This window comes from Dipodomys ordii, unplaced genomic scaffold, assembly GCF_000151885.1.
Source record: "Dipodomys ordii isolate 6190 unplaced genomic scaffold, Dord_2.0 Scaffold97, whole genome shotgun sequence".
Taxonomy (NCBI): Eukaryota; Metazoa; Chordata; class Mammalia; order Rodentia; family Heteromyidae; genus Dipodomys; species Dipodomys ordii.
In genome coordinates this window covers 3,984,380-4,001,321 of record NW_012267313.1, presented here as the reverse complement: position 1 = coordinate 4,001,321, position 16,942 = coordinate 3,984,380, and the positions used below count along the sequence as shown (strand labels likewise).

Sequence of the window (16,942 nt, the reverse complement as noted above, 5' to 3'; positions counted from 1 at the left end):
AGGAGTAATTGAAAAGCTCCTGGTGACAACTGTCTCTTATTCTAGATGTCATCCAGAGAATCAGGGAGGCTTTCAACACTTCCTCGACGTAGGGCGTGTACATGGCCCTCCGAATCACAGTGGCTCCAAGCAAGGTAAAGAGAATTTCTTTCTTGACATGGCCTGTCTCTCCACCTAGCACTAGTGCAAATGAGTGTGTTTGAAAGGAAACATTTTGCTTTCGCTTTGGGCTGGATTCCTTTCAGAAGACGTGCGACTGTAGTTTCTGCACCTCGTGGTAAGAGTGGCACCGTAGAGGTGTTGGGCTCAGGAAAGAATCATGAAACGCATGGACAGGGTTTCTTAGCAGTGTCTCTAAGCACCTGCTCTCTGTTTCTGAAATGTTGGTAGTTTGTCCTCTGTCTTTTGTTTTGTTTTTGGGGGGTGGCTTTTTTTTTAACTTCTGCAACTTCTAAAGGATGGGCAAGATTTTAAAAAGAAAGCATTGAAGCATACTCAGCTGTAGGGTGTTCAGTTTCTTTCTTCCCCCCCCCCCCCAGGCTAAAGTTAATACTTGTGTTTTACTTCAGTGTAAAAATACTCCTTAAAAAAAAAAGTCAGAGAGCCTAACACAAGGAAATACTCAGAGCCTGAAAGCAGCTGTGTAAATTCACACAGAGTTTGGGCCTGTAAAACAACCGGGCTTAAGTGGATGACACTGGAAAAATCAGATTTTTTTTTCCTTAAAAATTAAGTCATGAGTACAAGTTAATGCTACACTAATTTGATAAACTATCAACACGATGTGGATTTCCTCAAGTCTGTCCTGTTCTCTGCCGTCACTCAGCACCAGGAAGAAATGTGGAAGATGTCCGGCAGCTAAGAAATATTTTCTAGGTCAAGAAAAGCATCCTTTCAGGAAAAATAATTATGTAAGAAGCTCATTTTTACATTTATTTATTTTTATTATCTTTAAATGATTGTAAAAGGGGGTTTCAGTTCAACATGCCAGTTTGTAAGTATGATATATATATATATATTGAATATATGCATCTTCGTATATATACATATACACATATATACATTGAATATGGTGACTACATTCACCCATATTTCCTTTCTCCATCTATCTTTTAAGATTTTTTCAAACTAGTCATAATTTATACATAACTTTGGAATGGGATGAGAAATAACAACTTTGGCTGATAGGATAAAAAATTAAAGGATAATATCCTCTCCTTTAAGTAGCTTACACAAAGAATATAGGGTCTATCTTTGGTCTGGGCTTATACAACACACAAAACACACACATATGCACACTCCTTGCAGCAGAACTATCTAATGGTTTCAATGGTTCTATTTTAAAACCCCAGAGCTTTCTGTGTAGAATCATCATCATCTTAAGAACATTAAACCAATAGACCAATAGTTCAAACTGGTGAACTGGTAAAAATCTGAATTTTCCTGGTACACCCTGCAGTTTACAGGTTAAGTCTTTGCATAGAGCCAATACATCAGCACAAAAATTGCAAACACACTCACAAATTAATAGTAAAAGCAAAAGTGACCTTCATCTGAAGATAACGCAAAGACTCCACAAATTTTATGGAAGGTACACAATGTGCTCAGCAAATGCGCTCGTCTGAGCTCCCCATCTCTGCCATTTAAGTGAGAGAAAAGCTGACTCAAAGGAGAGTCATGGCCAAAGGCCATTTAATTAATTAGCTATCTGGGGAAATGGCACAAGAACTGGGAAGAAAGCCCAGGTATGAGGACAATTCAGTTGTTTGCTCAAAATCCAGCATGCTGTTGTGTAAGATGCAGTGAAAAGTTTGCACTCTTTACACCTACATCATGCATTTCCCTCAACTAGGGTGAACAAGTGTGTGTGTATGTGTGTGTGTGTGTGTGTGTGTGTGTGTGTGTGTGAAGAGCTCAAAGATACAACACAGTCCTGGATTTGGAGCTCTTCACTTAAACTGGGGAAATTCACCCCTACAAACACTTTTGGGAGGAAATGCTTTCAATAGACTGGGTCCTGTGCTGTGACCCACAGGTGACAGGGCTATGTCTCATTCTATCTCTAGGAATTTCCATAAGAACTCAAAAGCAGTTTTTTCCCCTGGAGAGAAGTGTAAGGGATGGGGTTTTCTATGTAACTCATGCAACTGAAGCACAAACAAACAGACACAAGACAGAAGGACTCTTTTCTTGGGAAGATTATTGGTGAACTACACCTAGAGGTTAGACAGCTTTGCTCTAAGAAGGGTAGAATTGTCATAGATCAGCAACATTCCACTTTATAAAACCACACAAAGGTTTCTTGTTTTCTAGACTAAAAATAATGTTATTTTTAAAGGACTGAATCCCAAGTTCCAAGGAACTTCTCCTAAACTTTGAGAGATCATGTGCTCCCAATGCTACTTAAGTTGTTTCTGACTATAGAGAAGAAGAAAAACCATAACATAGATTTTTAAATGAAACAAGAATCAAAGAGCAATAAACCAGGTCACTCTCATTGATGAATATAAAATCAAAATCTAAATTAGCAAAAAGAATCTAAAGTTCATGATAAAAATAAAACATCATGGTCACATAGTATTTATTCTATAAATATAAGAATTGTTCGGGGCTGGGAAGGTGGCTCAGTGGTAGAATGCTTGTCTTGCATGCATGAGGCCCTGGGTTCGATTCCTCAGCACCACATAAGCAGAAAAAGCCAAAAGTGGTGCTGTGGATCAAATGGTAGAGCACTAGCCTTGATCTGAAGAGCTGAGGGACAGCGCCCAGGCCCAGAGTTCAGGCCCCATGACAGACAAAAAATAAAATAAAAAAATAAGTAAAAAGAATTGTTCCATGATAGGTAATCTAATGCTATGCTTGCAAATTGTAAATTTGTCCCCTTCACTGATGTTAAAATGTTCTTCAACTTAATTTGAAAACCATTCTTGAATAAGAAAGACCCCAAATAAATGGCCTTCTGTGATGTTAGTATAAAGCACAACAGAGATAGAGAGAAAGAGAGCACTCATTTATCTAGAACTGTTTTATCTGTGAAGAGTACTAACGACATTCTCAGAAAGACAAAGGACAAAGAACCAGGCAATAACTAATAGCCATTAAACAATATACTGGAGTCAATTCAATCATACCAGAATAATAACAAAAAAGTTGTAAGAATTAGAATAGAAATAAAATCCTTTCTGTTTATAGATTGTATTATATTATCTGGAAAAATTCAAGAGAAAATCAATGTAGCACTAAGATCTACTACATAAACTATCAGTAAAATAATAGGCTATTAAATTAAAATATGAAAATCAAGAGACCTTCATACACAAATAAGAGCTAATTAGAATGTTGTTAAGGACAATAAAACTTCAGTATATTAATAGCAAAGGGGGAATTTATTTAATAATGAACAACTTATAAAAATAAAAATAATAATAAAATAATAATAACAAGAAGAGTAAAAACCTATCTGAGGAAAATATATATTTTGTATATAACAAATGTATATTTTGGTAAATATTAAGTAGAATTTAGGATATACAATTTAAAAAGCCCTTTCTTTAAAAATCTACAAAATACATAACAGAGGGGCTATTCATGATGCCAGCATCTAAAGACAAATAAGTAATTTGTATGTCTTTGTAGAGAGGTATGTAAGTTCTCACTTCTCCCCTCTGCAAGGTACAGATTTTGATCAAAAGAACTGGAGGGTTGTTTAACAGCAATCTAACTTGGAGGTTTATTTGGGCCTCATGTTACTCTCTGAATAGTAAGTTGCTCTCTGAGTAGTAAGATTGTGGGTGATACTGGTTGTTTATGCTCATATTTTTGGTTCCCCAAGTCTCTACAATGGCTTTTAGTTTGACAATAATATCTATTTATACTTTCATTTTTTACGTTGAATACTTTGGAGACTGAATTAATTAATACTCTATTGAGAGTTTAGAAAATCAAAGAAGAAACAGCCTCTGAAGGATTCAGGGGTTTGTTGTTGAGACCAAACAAGATCATATCTATTATCTATATCTATCTATCTATCTATGATATATATATATATATATATATATATATATATATATATATATGCTAGTCTTGAACTTGAGATCTCTCTGCCTCAGCCTCACTGGAGTTGGGGATACCACCATGCTTCTCTCCCTAAAGTGTTTAAGACCTTTTAGAACCTAAAAGTTCTGGGAAGAAATTTGAAAATATTACATGGACTGAAAATGGATTACCAGTAGTTGAAAACAAGAAAATTTAGTTTACTTTCTCCCAATACTGTACCTCTGATCCCAAACTACTCCAATCCTCCTAACAGTAACAAGAATACTTAACATATTCTATCCTTCCTGATATATGTATTCCTGATGTTTGTCTTACTAATTGCTTAACAGCAGCAAATACACTGAGACAGACCAGTTACTCTGTTTGTTTTGGGGAACTTTTCTGGACATTACTTCTTATGTCAGCCCTTCTTGTAGGGCTAATAGGTGAATGGTGCCAGCAACTGCTTAACTATTAAGTTATTGTGGATCTTCAGTGGTGGTAAAATGGGGCTGAGTGGATGCAGAGACATTTTCCTTAACCAATCTTGCAACCGTTTTTATTATTCCCATTGAGTAAGTAAACTTTTAGTTCCCAAGAACTAGAAGAAACTAATGATGAAATTGAATTTTTGGTTGTTTTTGTTAGTCATAGGGCTTAAACTGAGAGCCTGGACATTGTCCCTGAGCAATTTTGCTCAATGCTAGTGCTCTACCACTTTGAGCCCCAGCTCTACTTCTGGTTTTCTGGTGGTTAATTAGAGATAAGAGTCTCACAGACCTTCCTGTCCTGCTTGGCTTAAAACTGTGATCCCCAGATCTCAGACTTCTGAATAGCTAGGATTACTGGCGTGAGATAGCAGTACCAGACTTAAGAAACAATTTAAAATACTAATCCTACAAATATTTATTCAACTTGTAGCACATGCTATCGTTGTACATATAAGGAATAGGTTGATGATTTCCTAATGAGAATGTGCATAATTTCTCCCTACAGGAATTTATATTTAAATGTACCTATATAGTAAGACTTGGAATTATCTTTGACAACTAACAATTTTAATCTGGAGTCCATGAATAGACCCTAGTGGTGAAAACGTTGAAATGACACATTTTTGTATATTTGTTTTATATTGTATTCTTTCGTACATTCTATATTTTAGATTAGATAAATGCAGTGGTTACTCTTGTTGGCTTGACTGGGTAAGAAACACCTGTGGGACCAATGAAGTACACTTTTTGGGTGTGTCTATGATGGTGTTTCCAGAGATGATTAGATTACTTTTAAAAAATATGCTTTATTATTATAGCAGAGGTGATTTATAGAGCATTTACAGCTTCATAAGACAGGTAATGAGTGCATTTCTTTTTTTAACTCTGTTACCTCTTCCCTAGGTAGGTGATTAGATTTTGAGGTCTGTGATCTAATGAGTGGATGGAGTCAAAAAGTGATGTTATTATTGGGAGGTGATGAAGGATAGGAGGCAGGGCTTAGTTGGAATAAGTAGGGCAGTAGGTTTTGTCCTTGGGGACTCTACCTTGCCCTGGACTCTTCCTGAATCCTTTCTCTTTGCTTCTTGGCTGCCATCATGTGAAGTGCTGGGTGTACCAATGCCCTTCCTACCACCATAAACGGACACTTCTGAATCATGAACAAATGAATTCTTCCTCCAGAAAAGCTAACACAATATTTATAAAGAAAATGAGATGGACAAAAAGAGTTAAAACACCACAGCGTTATTTTATACATCCAAATATTACTGAGAACTTTGCCTAAAGCCATGCAGGCTTTAACTGCTGGAGACTAGGTTTTTCTCTTGCATTCACTAAAAATTATAAAATACAAGAAATCATAATTTTACACCATAAGGACAAACACCATTTGAAAAAAAATTGCTTGCTTTCTCCTAGAAAGATATATTTTAGATTTGGAACTATGCTTTAAAAAATTTTCAGATTAAAGTGAAACCAAGAAAAACAATACAGTTGAACGTCATTTCCTAACACATTTGTCCTAAATTCTAATAAGGCAAGCAGTCTAGAATCATGTCCATTTCATTAACAAGTTATTCAGATTTTGAAAGGAAAAATAACTTGACTAATTGAGTAGGAAAAAATGGTGTCCCATTTTTGTTTTAGTGCACATTCTTTATTATTAGTCAAATAATGTTGCATATGTTCATTTTAGTAAGAAATTTGTTTCATTCCCTTTTTGTTTAAGAACCCAAATCTCCATCCGATTCCCATTTTCAATTCCTGCCTGGAAGCGTTTGTTACCTGGACAGGTTCCAGAGTGCTCAGGCGATGCTTGCACTGCAGTAACCTGAGAGGTTTATTAAAATGCAGATAGCAGGATTGAGAGTAAGGAAGTCTGAGAACCACATAGAGGGCATGTAGACTAAGTATGAAGTGAGCACATCTTTGTGATTTTTACCAAGAGCCTGAATCATTAGGAAGTCCAGCTGACCTCCTTCTTTTCTATGAAGTAGTCACAAACATCATGTTTACATTCTGATTGGAAGTTCATAAACTTCATAAAAAATTACAATGGCTCTGTGAAAATAATTTTTCTGAGCTTCTGCTTCTTCACTTATAAGATAAGGTTATAATACTACCCTTTATGTTTGTTTTGTTTGTGAGCTAATTTGTGCAAGTATGCTCTACAGAAGATGACTGTTGATATACTTGCCTTTTCTAATTGTTTACTGTGTGATTATTTTTGTCTCATCTTACTCCTCCCTCTGTGTTCCAATGACGTTTGAAAGAGCTTTGGGCAGATTGTCAACACTGACTAATTTCCTGCTAATTGATTACTACTGCATTATACAGCAAAGATTGCTTTTATCTGGGGGTACTGTACAGTGAAAGCCAGGCTCAGATCAGTCATAACAGATACTAATTAAGTAATGCAATTTCTATTTTGTCATCTCTTGAATTCATATTAAGCCATCCAGTTTATGTTTATTGAGGACATACTATGTGCTCAGAGTCATATGAGACACCACATATACATTAGTGCGCTAAATGGACCTATCTCTCCATCACCTATCCCTTCTTAGCTCAAATGGGGTTAGTATGACTGGAGAATTAAATCCTGAGGTTGATTAGAACATATTGTAAACATATGTGGAAATGCAATAATATATAACTAATGTAAGCTAATATAAAATAAAACTTTTTTAAAAGAAGAATTGGACTCTGTGTCTTTTAGCAGTTTTATTTAAAGTATAAAACAATATGGGGAAGGCACCCCACTGGGGTATTATTGAATGCTACAAGAGGATTTCAAGAGATAAATAAACAGAGGGAACTGTCATTTCTAGAATGGAGGAAATAAGAGCTTTCTCCTTCTTGAATCATGCCCAGTGAAGCCAGTGTAGACACTGGAAAGCTGGTTGAAGGATTTCTGCAGCTGGAGTATTCCAGGTCTCTGAACCTCTGAGCCCACATTGGTGGCTGGCTAGGATATACTTAGACCATCTAGTCTTACAAAGAAATGTTCTTGGTTTAGGAGGATCTGAAAACTCCAATGAATGTAATGTTCCTCTACTCTGTTATATATTTGTAGTCTTTAATTTCAACTCATTTTGATCCATTAGTTTCAACTCATTTAAAAAAAAAAACTCTATTGCTTTGAGGGTAAAAGGAAGGCCAGCATGAAAATATTTTGATCAAAAAAGATGAAAATTGGGCTAAGGATGCAGTTTGTGGTAGAACACTTCTAGCACACATAATGCCCTGCTTGCGTTGAACCACTGACACTGCCCTTATCCCCAAAACACATGATTTGAAGATCAGTTGTAACAGTTTTTGAAAAGCAGCTTATAAAGCTCATCTATCTTAAATCTTCACCAACTGCAGACTTCTGCCTGTTTATTCCACTTTCAGAATCATGCAATTGTGCACAAAAAAAACCAGAAGGTTTTTAAGACAGAAATTACATTTATAGTGATTTTGTATTAGAATGTGATAAATCTTCAGTTACAGGTAATTACTCGCCATAGGCCGACTAGTGAGGGTGTGTTAACGAGAGACTAGAGAAAGCACCCAAGGTCGAATAATAATCCAAGCAGGGAAACTTCTTGGAGGAAGTGAGGTGTCAGCTCAGGCCTGGATAATGAGTGGGAGTTAAGTTTCTGAAGAAAAGTGCAGCTAGTTCTAGTCGGGGAGTGGCATTGACCTTTCCCGGGAACAGAAAAGCACTTCAGTATGCCTCGCACACGAATGGGGAGAGTGAACACAAAGGAACCAACAGAACCCAGAACTGACCTTCATCTAAGTGCAAGATAACAGTGGGAAATGTGTTCATGTTTTTCTTTTCTCCCAGCTCTTACATTAGAGGTGATATTGTCTCATTAGGTTTTCTATAGAAAGAATTCAATGAAAAGAAATGCTCAATGTTGAGGGTGTTGGGTTTTTTGTTGTTGTTGTTTCTCTTTTATTTGTGGTGTTGGGGCTTGAACCCTAGGGTTTCCCCACTGGGTTCTAGACCTTGAGCCACAGCTCCAGACGTTTGGGGAGTTTGTTTTATTTTTGAGAGTCTTGCGAATTTCTGTCCAGGTTGGCCTTGAACTTGAGCTCTTACTACTTTTATATCCTGACAAGGCTGAAATGTTTTATTCTTCTAAAAATATGCTCACACAAGAGACTGAAAAACAGATAGTAGAGAGAATGTGGCTGTTTTCTGGAAGGATGTGGTTGAGGAGCCCTTGAATTGGGAGAATGAAAGAGGGGGAGAGAGAAAGAAGAGCCGCAGGGAGAGTCTGAGGCTAAAATCACAAGTGGGGGCACAAGAAGAAGAACAGGGACCACAGTGTCAAAAGGAAGAGGAGCCATTGGATAAGATGAACTTCCCACAGGTCCCCATTAGTGCATGGGCAGCATGAGTAGAGAGTGGAAGGTGTGCTTCTTCTGCTAGCAGATACAGCTCATGGCTTTCTCAGTGCTCTTAGATCATGCAGCAGAAAGCATAGCTGCTAGTCCCTGAGAATTTTCTAAACCCATAGAACCGCCAGTGAACATCTGTTCCACCTCTCACTTCAGCTTGAGGACCCAGAGTAGTGAACACCCCTGAAACAAGGTGTTCCTGACTCGGAAGGGCCACAGAAAACAAAGCATCAGCAGGTGGTCTTATCATCGATATGGATCATGATTCTTATGAGGCAGCATTGTGGTCAGGATTAAATGGTACAAGGTCTGTGTGGTAGTAACTTGGTACTTCACATACCAGGTATCAACAAACCTTGTCTTTTGTCCATCTCTAGGGAATTGAGACACGCCTCAAAATTCCATGACATAAAAACTAGACTTCACAAGTTTATAAAGACACTCTCCCTGGTTAAGTAAATTTATTGAGAATTATTTATTAGTTTATTCTTGGGATATCATAAAGAATAATAACAAATTCGGTAAAGAGGTGAACAGGCTGAAGTCTTAAAAAAAAAATATCCCAAACACTGGAGCTTCTGTCCCTGCTGAGTTGGGGGCCTGATACACCTATGTCCCAAACTCTCCAAATCCCACAGGGGTCCCATTGAATGGCTCCTCCCTTACTCCCCCCTGCCCCTCTTCAGAGATCAAGGGAGTGACATGGAGAGTAGTTCCAACCACCAATAACAGCCAATCAGCTACCAGGCTAAGCTACCTAGAGCCCCAGCCTACCAAAGACACACTTGGCCCTTCAGAGAAGCCCTGGAGCCAGGAAGCAGGAAAGTACAAGTAAGTATCAAAACAACATGTTCCCGTGACTCTGGAAGTTACCAAGACTTTGGCAGCTTTGGCAAGATCAGAGATCAGATACTTGTTTCGTAGGTCCTAGAAAACGAGGACATCACATATTTTTACTGTGAGCCTCACATCCTGATGCTGGTCGTAGCTATGTTAGTTGAAAGGATCTTGGGAGCTGAAGACCCACTAACCTTAATTCCCAGCCCTTAGTTTTCTACCACCTCGCTCTGCTGAGCCAGGGCTGCATCTGATAACTGCTTTTCCTTCTCTTTCTACTTCAATGTCTTCTGGTGTTTTTAGGCATGGAAGAGCATTTGACAACAAAAATGTCCAGCTTGGCTCATCTACCCAAAGCTTTTCCTTCTGGTAAATTCTTGTTGTTGTTGTTGTTTTTCTGGGAGATAATGCCTCTGGTGTTTCTTAAATGTGGGACACTCCATTATCATCTTTGATCTCTGCCTTGGAGACTTTTTCCAAATTTCTTCTAGGCCTTGAGTTTTCATGAAATGCCACATTGGGACTCTGTTCTGATTTTGCCATCAGGCAAGATTCTTACCTTGCTTGAAGAGGACTTGATGCTGAAGTGAATATAGGAGCCCTTGAACTCCTGTGGATGCTCCAGTTTACCTAGGCTGGTAGCTGATTGGCAGAGGAACCAATCATGTTACTGAGTGCTCCTGTGGGTACTCGAGTGAATACTTCTATGTTTGTGTGTATATAGACTAGATTTAGTCATTTGATCAGAAACAAACCTCAAAGAATTCCAGGAAACTCACCTTCAAAGTTGCTGTAAATTATATCATGTATGAAAGGATTACCCTTGCGATTACCACCATCAATTTGGTTGTGGTTAATCATTTGTTATCCTAAAGTCTTCCCACATCCAAAGGAAGTGTCTCACCTTCATTGTGAACTCATTGGACAGAGCCGCAATTTGGTCTACATAAATTCCCTTCTACCTGGCAGACATGGGAACACATTTTCTGTCATCAGCTTTGTATAACACAAAAAGAGGGATGGACTTCTGTTTTTGACACTCATTGTGATGTGTATGTGTGTGGTATGCCCACTGCAGAAGACTCAAAAGAATTGTTCTGAAGGGAAAATGAATGTCTTCAGCTGTTCTGTCATTATTGGAATGTAATGCCCTGTCTGTCTTAGCACAGGTGATACTGTGGTGGTGAAATTTGCAGTGCATGGTCCATCTCACACTACTTTAGAAGCAACAGATTCTTCTTAACATCATGTTATATTCTACCATTACATTTCAAAAGCCTCAATGGAAAATGGAAGTTGACACAACCTGAACGATTTGAAGGGTTCAGACAACGAACTGTGGATTCATACCATGATATGAATCTTGCTTTCTTCTTAGGCTTCTCCTTAGGCTTCCTTAAAGTACATGTTCAGCAACAAATTGACATCCAGATCAACACAGTCCTAACAGAGACTGCCACTGAACTTTCCAATAATCTCAGCCCCAAGAGAAAAGCCCCTTGACCTGCTCCTGAGGACAGGTTCAGAGTTAATAAGAAAAGACACCTAAATAGGATCACAATTATAGATTTAGCCCAACAATGAACTCACTTTACTAACCATTCCTTCAGTTACATGAGTTTCTTTTTCTTTTTTATTTCAGGCATTTCCCCCTTTACTTTCTTCTTGACTCCTCCCATCTCAAATAACCTATTACAGCACACCTTCACACCAATCCATCACAGTTCTTTTTTTTTCTCTAAAGACTGTACTTTTTTTTTACTTGATGGAATTTTTTTTATTTTTTATTATCTGTAAGTAATTGTACAAAAAAGTTCCCATTCTACAAAACAGTATATGAATACAAAGTGTCTGACAACATTGTCACCCATCCCTCCTAATCCACCCCTTCTCTCACTTTTCTTTTCCTTTTTTTTTAAGTTGAGCTTAGATGATTACATGAATATCACATATTAAACAGTATTGTGGGATAGTGATACTTAAAGTCACAAATATATGTTAACCTTCACAAGGCAAATTGTCATTATCATGGTCTATAAAGTTTGTGAATTCTAGGAGCTTTCATCACAGTTCTTGAGGACCACAGGAGTGAAGGAAAATCCAGGACAAAAAGGGATGCAACCTGGGGATCTAGTACCAGCACCATGAGAAATAAGCAGACCCAAAGCCACTCTGTGGAACAGTTCAGGCCGCAGCATATATATCCTGAAGCTCATACTCCTGGGCTTTCCTTTAAACATCTAACCCCCATATTAGGTACTGGTGGCTCATACTTGTAATCTTAGCTACTCAGGAGGCTGAAATCTGAGGATCAGGGTTGCAAGCCAGCCAGGTCAGCCAGAAGTCCATGATATTCTTTATCACCAATTAACTACACACACACACACACACACACACACACACACACACACACACACACACAGTGTGTGCACACGCACATGGCTCAAATGGCAGAATGCCATGCCAGCTTTGATCACAAAAGCTCAGGGACAGAGCATAGGCCCCAAGTTCAAGCCCAGGACCAGCATAAATGAGTCATTTGAGATAGCAACTTATGACAGTTCTCCTTTTGCCTGACAAAATTGATAAACTTCCATTGCCTTCTCTCCAAAAACTCTGCTCTCCTTATTTGTGAATTAGCATTGAGATCAGAGAACTGAATTTCTGTGATCACAGATAATGTAGAAATTCAACTCGAAGATCTATCGATTGTGCTGCATGACCATCGGAAAACAGGCCTTCACATATATTCCGGATCTTAAAATGACACCTTTACTTTATTTTGGCTGATTTACATATACTTTAAGAGATCATCTCCCTAAGCCTAAATTTACCAGACCAAGCGTTGTATTAGAAACACATTTTTCTTCATGACTTCATGGTAACAGTAAAACTTTCCATGCCCATGATGATATTCTTCATGAACTTGCCCTACATGGGCATTTCTTGACCAACCAGGAGTTAGAAACCATGTATGTTCTATATTGCCTCTCCCAGCGGCTAGAGTCCTACTCATTGGCAGTCAGCTATCTCAGCGTGGCTTCTCTGTGGTTCATGTTGCCTCGTTCACACCCTGGTGACCATTGCTTTCATCTATGTTTATACAATCTTGTTCCTAGCCTTTATTGATACTGTTTACCCAATCTCCCACATACAAAGAGATACTCTTTTGATTGTAATGAGTGGCAACTGACATACCATGTCACCAGTAGCAAACTTAGGACATGGGCTGTGTGTTTCATTTGGTCATGCTAAAATCTACTGTTCATGCAAGTGCGCGCTTGTGTTTCATACATGTTTCTATAAGGCTATGTGTATACACCATATTTCATGGGATGTTCAAGAAGTTTGAGAGCATTCTCTCGTATTTCAGTCAGTCGGCCAAACATAAGTCCCTTGTCTATCCATGATTCCTTCCCCAGACATACATTATTAGATATTAGTGCCTTGAAAAACTGCAAAGGCTTTTCCCTTATAGCCCTGGGACTCTCTCCCCTTTGTAGAGACTTGAAACCAGTCAGGCAAACATCTGCCTGACTCAGAGCTGACTCAGCTCAAAGATATAAAGATTGGCTCATCTATATATTGGGAACCAAATGTCCAGATTTCACTAGCGAAACCAATTTAGCTCTTTTGGTGACTGGAATGTCTTACCAATGATACAACCAAAGCATTCTTTCTGAATATTTATAGATTTTCTATCAGTGCAACAGTAAATTTAAGAGTCTGAGGTGTGATGAGCCACTATTCCTGGAGAAGCTGTTCCCCCAAGTTAGACTGACAAAGGATCTCCATTTCTATAAGCATTACTTATCTTAGCTCATAGTTCACTGCTTGATTTTCTCCAGGCCACATCTATGCTCTAAATTTTCTATTATTCAGTTTGCCTTCACATTGCTGTCTTTGATGATGTAACTACTTTATTAGGTTATCTAAAAAGTGCATAGATAAGTCAAGGGACATTATTTTTCTTACTAATTTTCACAGTGTTAATCACAGCTGCTCACGTACTTTGAGTATTAATCCATTTTGCAGAAACCAACATTCAATTAAAAATGTCTTCTTAAAAAAAGAAAGAAAGAAGAAAGATCCATAGTCAGAGGCAAAATTCTTTTTTATGAGCTACTTCCTGGTTTAAATGGCACTCTCCATCTGAAACAGTATAGTTTGTCTCAGGTGGTTTCTCAACAGAACTCACATTTCCCTGTGGAAATCGGACTTGGAGAATGCTTACTGGAGGGACACTGCTGTAGTAAAATTGACACTAAGCTTACATCAATATGAAATATTCCTGTCAAAGAGGTCAACTAAATCTCCACGTGCAGTATGGTTTGCCTTTTATTTGGAGCCACACTGTTATTAACACATTTCAAAGCAACAGAAATGTTAAGACCAACAAAGGGATAGTGATGCTGATTACACACGTGGTGGACCTCGTTCACACCCTGGTGACCATTGCTTGGTTACAAGGCAGCCAATTAATGAAGAAAAACTGCCTTGCATTGAGCTCCTCCCCATGACAGCAGGTGCCACAGGAGATGAAGTCTGTGTTTTGCACATTAGGCAGAACATGAGAACAGCTCAGAACCTCTTTCCTCGCAGACTGTCATGAAAGGAATGAGGTTTCCCAACTGTTGCTGCCCAAACACATAGCTCACATTTCCTTTTATACTGGAGTTTCTGCTTATTCATAACACCGGCTGCCACTTTCTTGTCCATGCTGATTACCTGCTGAAATGATACAAAATACGTATAGTGGCCAGAACCATTCTGGCTCACTGTTTTTGGTATTTTGAAATTTTTTATGGAGCACAGGTAGAGTATAAAGTGACTACTGTACACTGACTATTGTCTCTTTGGGTCATAGGTAGGAGGTTATTTGGACAATTTTCCTATTGCGATCCAGCACAACCTTCGCAGATCCATGGCAAGTACAGGTCACTATGTCCCGAGCCTTCAATGCTTTCTTTTCTCCGCATCCCTTGTCTGAAACATCAATTCGAGCACTTCTGTAGTCTTGATGCCTTAGACAAGTAATCATCTATTTTGGATGATGTGTGTTCGCCTCAGGCACATGGCTCAAGTGCTCTAGCAAATAGAGACGCAGTAGTTCATTTGCAGCTATGGAAGCAAAGCTGAAATATGATACATCATACTTGAGTCCAAGGTTTCTGCCAGCAAGTTGATGGCTGGATATCAGCCATAGACCCCCTCTCTGCATGGGGTCACAGGGCTGCGCCTTAACCCCAACCCAGCTAGATGGCACTCGGTAATACCATGCTTAGAACCTGAAGCAATCACCTTCTGAGCTTGAGAAATTTTTTAAAAGGGATAAATATCTATAGATATTAAAAAATATAATGAACCCCCCTTACTCATCTTTACCAATTTATATTATACTTATTGCATCTACATTTTTACCCATCCTCCCACTTTTTTAAAATATGGTTTTTTTATTGTAAAAGTAGTGTACAGAGGGGCGACAATTACATGAGTAAGCTAATGAGCATATTTCCTATCGAGCATTATTATATCTTCCTTTGTTTTTCTCCTACCATCCCTTCCCTCCCCACCTCCCCAACTCCTCCCTCCCTCCCCCCCCAAGTTGTAAAGTTAATTTTCAACATAGTGTCTTGTACATCTCATTGTTACAATGTGTCAACCTGTACCCCTATTTAAGCATTTCGTTTTTTTCCCTTCCCCTCCCCAAATTAGTAAAATGTAGGTATAAGATGCAGGGCACAGGAATCAAATACAGTGAAAACAGGAGTTATACCATGGAGAAAGAACATACAAAACAACAAAACAAAAAACAAAAAAAATCACATCGTACATTATAAGTACATTAAAAACAATAGCAAGAAAGAAAAAAAAATCCCCTATGTCCCTGTCTTGGGGTTCATTTAACTTAACATCATCTTATATGGTCATATATACATAGCTTTTGACCTTTTTTGCTTGTCCTAGACATGTAATAGTTATTGCAAACAAGGGAAACCATGGGACTTATGTTTCTTTGGGCCTAGCTTACTTCACTTAATATAATTTTTTCCAAGTCTTTCCATTTCCTAACAAATGGGGCAATATCAGTCTTTCTGATGGAGGCATAGAATTCCACTGTATATATATGTGTGTGTGTGTGTGTGTGTGTGTGTATATATATATATATATATATATACATATCTATACATACATGTGGTATAGTACTAGCCTTGAGCTGAAGAGCTGAGGGACAGTACCCAGGCCCAGAGTTCAAGCCCCATGACCCACAGAAAAAAGAAAAAAAAAGAGTCCAGTAAAGTCAAAATAACTAAATTTCTCATTAATTCCTCTTCTTTTTTTATTTTGCCAGTCTTCGGTCTTAAACTCAGGGCCTGGGCACTGTCTCTGAGGTTCTTTTCCTCAAGGTTAGAACTCTACCACTTGAGCCACAGTGCTACTTCTGGCTTTTTGTTGTTGTCGATGATGATATAATACTGAGGAATCAAACTCAGGGCTTCATGCATGCTAAGCAAGCACTCTACCACTAAGCTACATTCCCAGCCTCTCATTAATTTCTTAATGATTTTTATAGTTTGATCCAGAACCTAAATATCTTTTTGAAAGAATAATAAAAATTTTGGCAGTAGCTAAATATCTAATTGCTACATGTATTGGATTTTCTTAGAGTGCAATAATAATATTTGTTTCACAATGAAGTTACATAATCAGTCCTTTGGAAGGCAGTATTAAGGCTTTTCCTTTAGTAATTCAATATGATTTTATTTCTAGTCTCAACTCTACCATTAGATAATGAATACCCTTGGACCATTCACTCCCCCTATTAAAGTCTGTTTCAGAATCTTAAAAATAATGTGGTGAAGAAGAATTGATTTTTCAATATGTTTTTATTTTAAACCTGCTAAATGCTAGGTAGTACAGCACAGGTCAAGAAAAGGGCTGAAGTCCTATAATCTGGACTAGAGTCTGGTCAGATGCAGGCCACGTGACTTGAGATGTTTCTGAACTAATTTTTGCTTCAGCTTTGGAATATGTGATATGCAGACAACAATCAACCAAACCCAGAGGATTTTTTATGTGCATAGTTTTATATGTGCTTAGAGGTGAGGTGCAGGATAAATTAAATAAGAAATTTGGGTACAGTGATTTTTACATAGAAGTATATTAGTATAATTAGACTATCA

General features: G+C 38.1%; 1 protein-coding gene across 1 annotated transcript in view; it reads left to right on the top strand.

Moving 5' to 3' along the window:
* The first annotated feature begins 101 nt into the window (after positions 1-101).
* Positions 102-16,942, top strand: part of Tmem244 (transmembrane protein 244) — a 47,814-nt gene continuing 30,973 nt past the window's right edge. The window contains exon 1 of the mRNA XM_013026779.1: positions 102-134. Within this exon, the coding sequence (XP_012882233.1) occupies positions 102-134 (33 nt within the window). The remainder of the gene's footprint in view (positions 135-16,942) is intronic.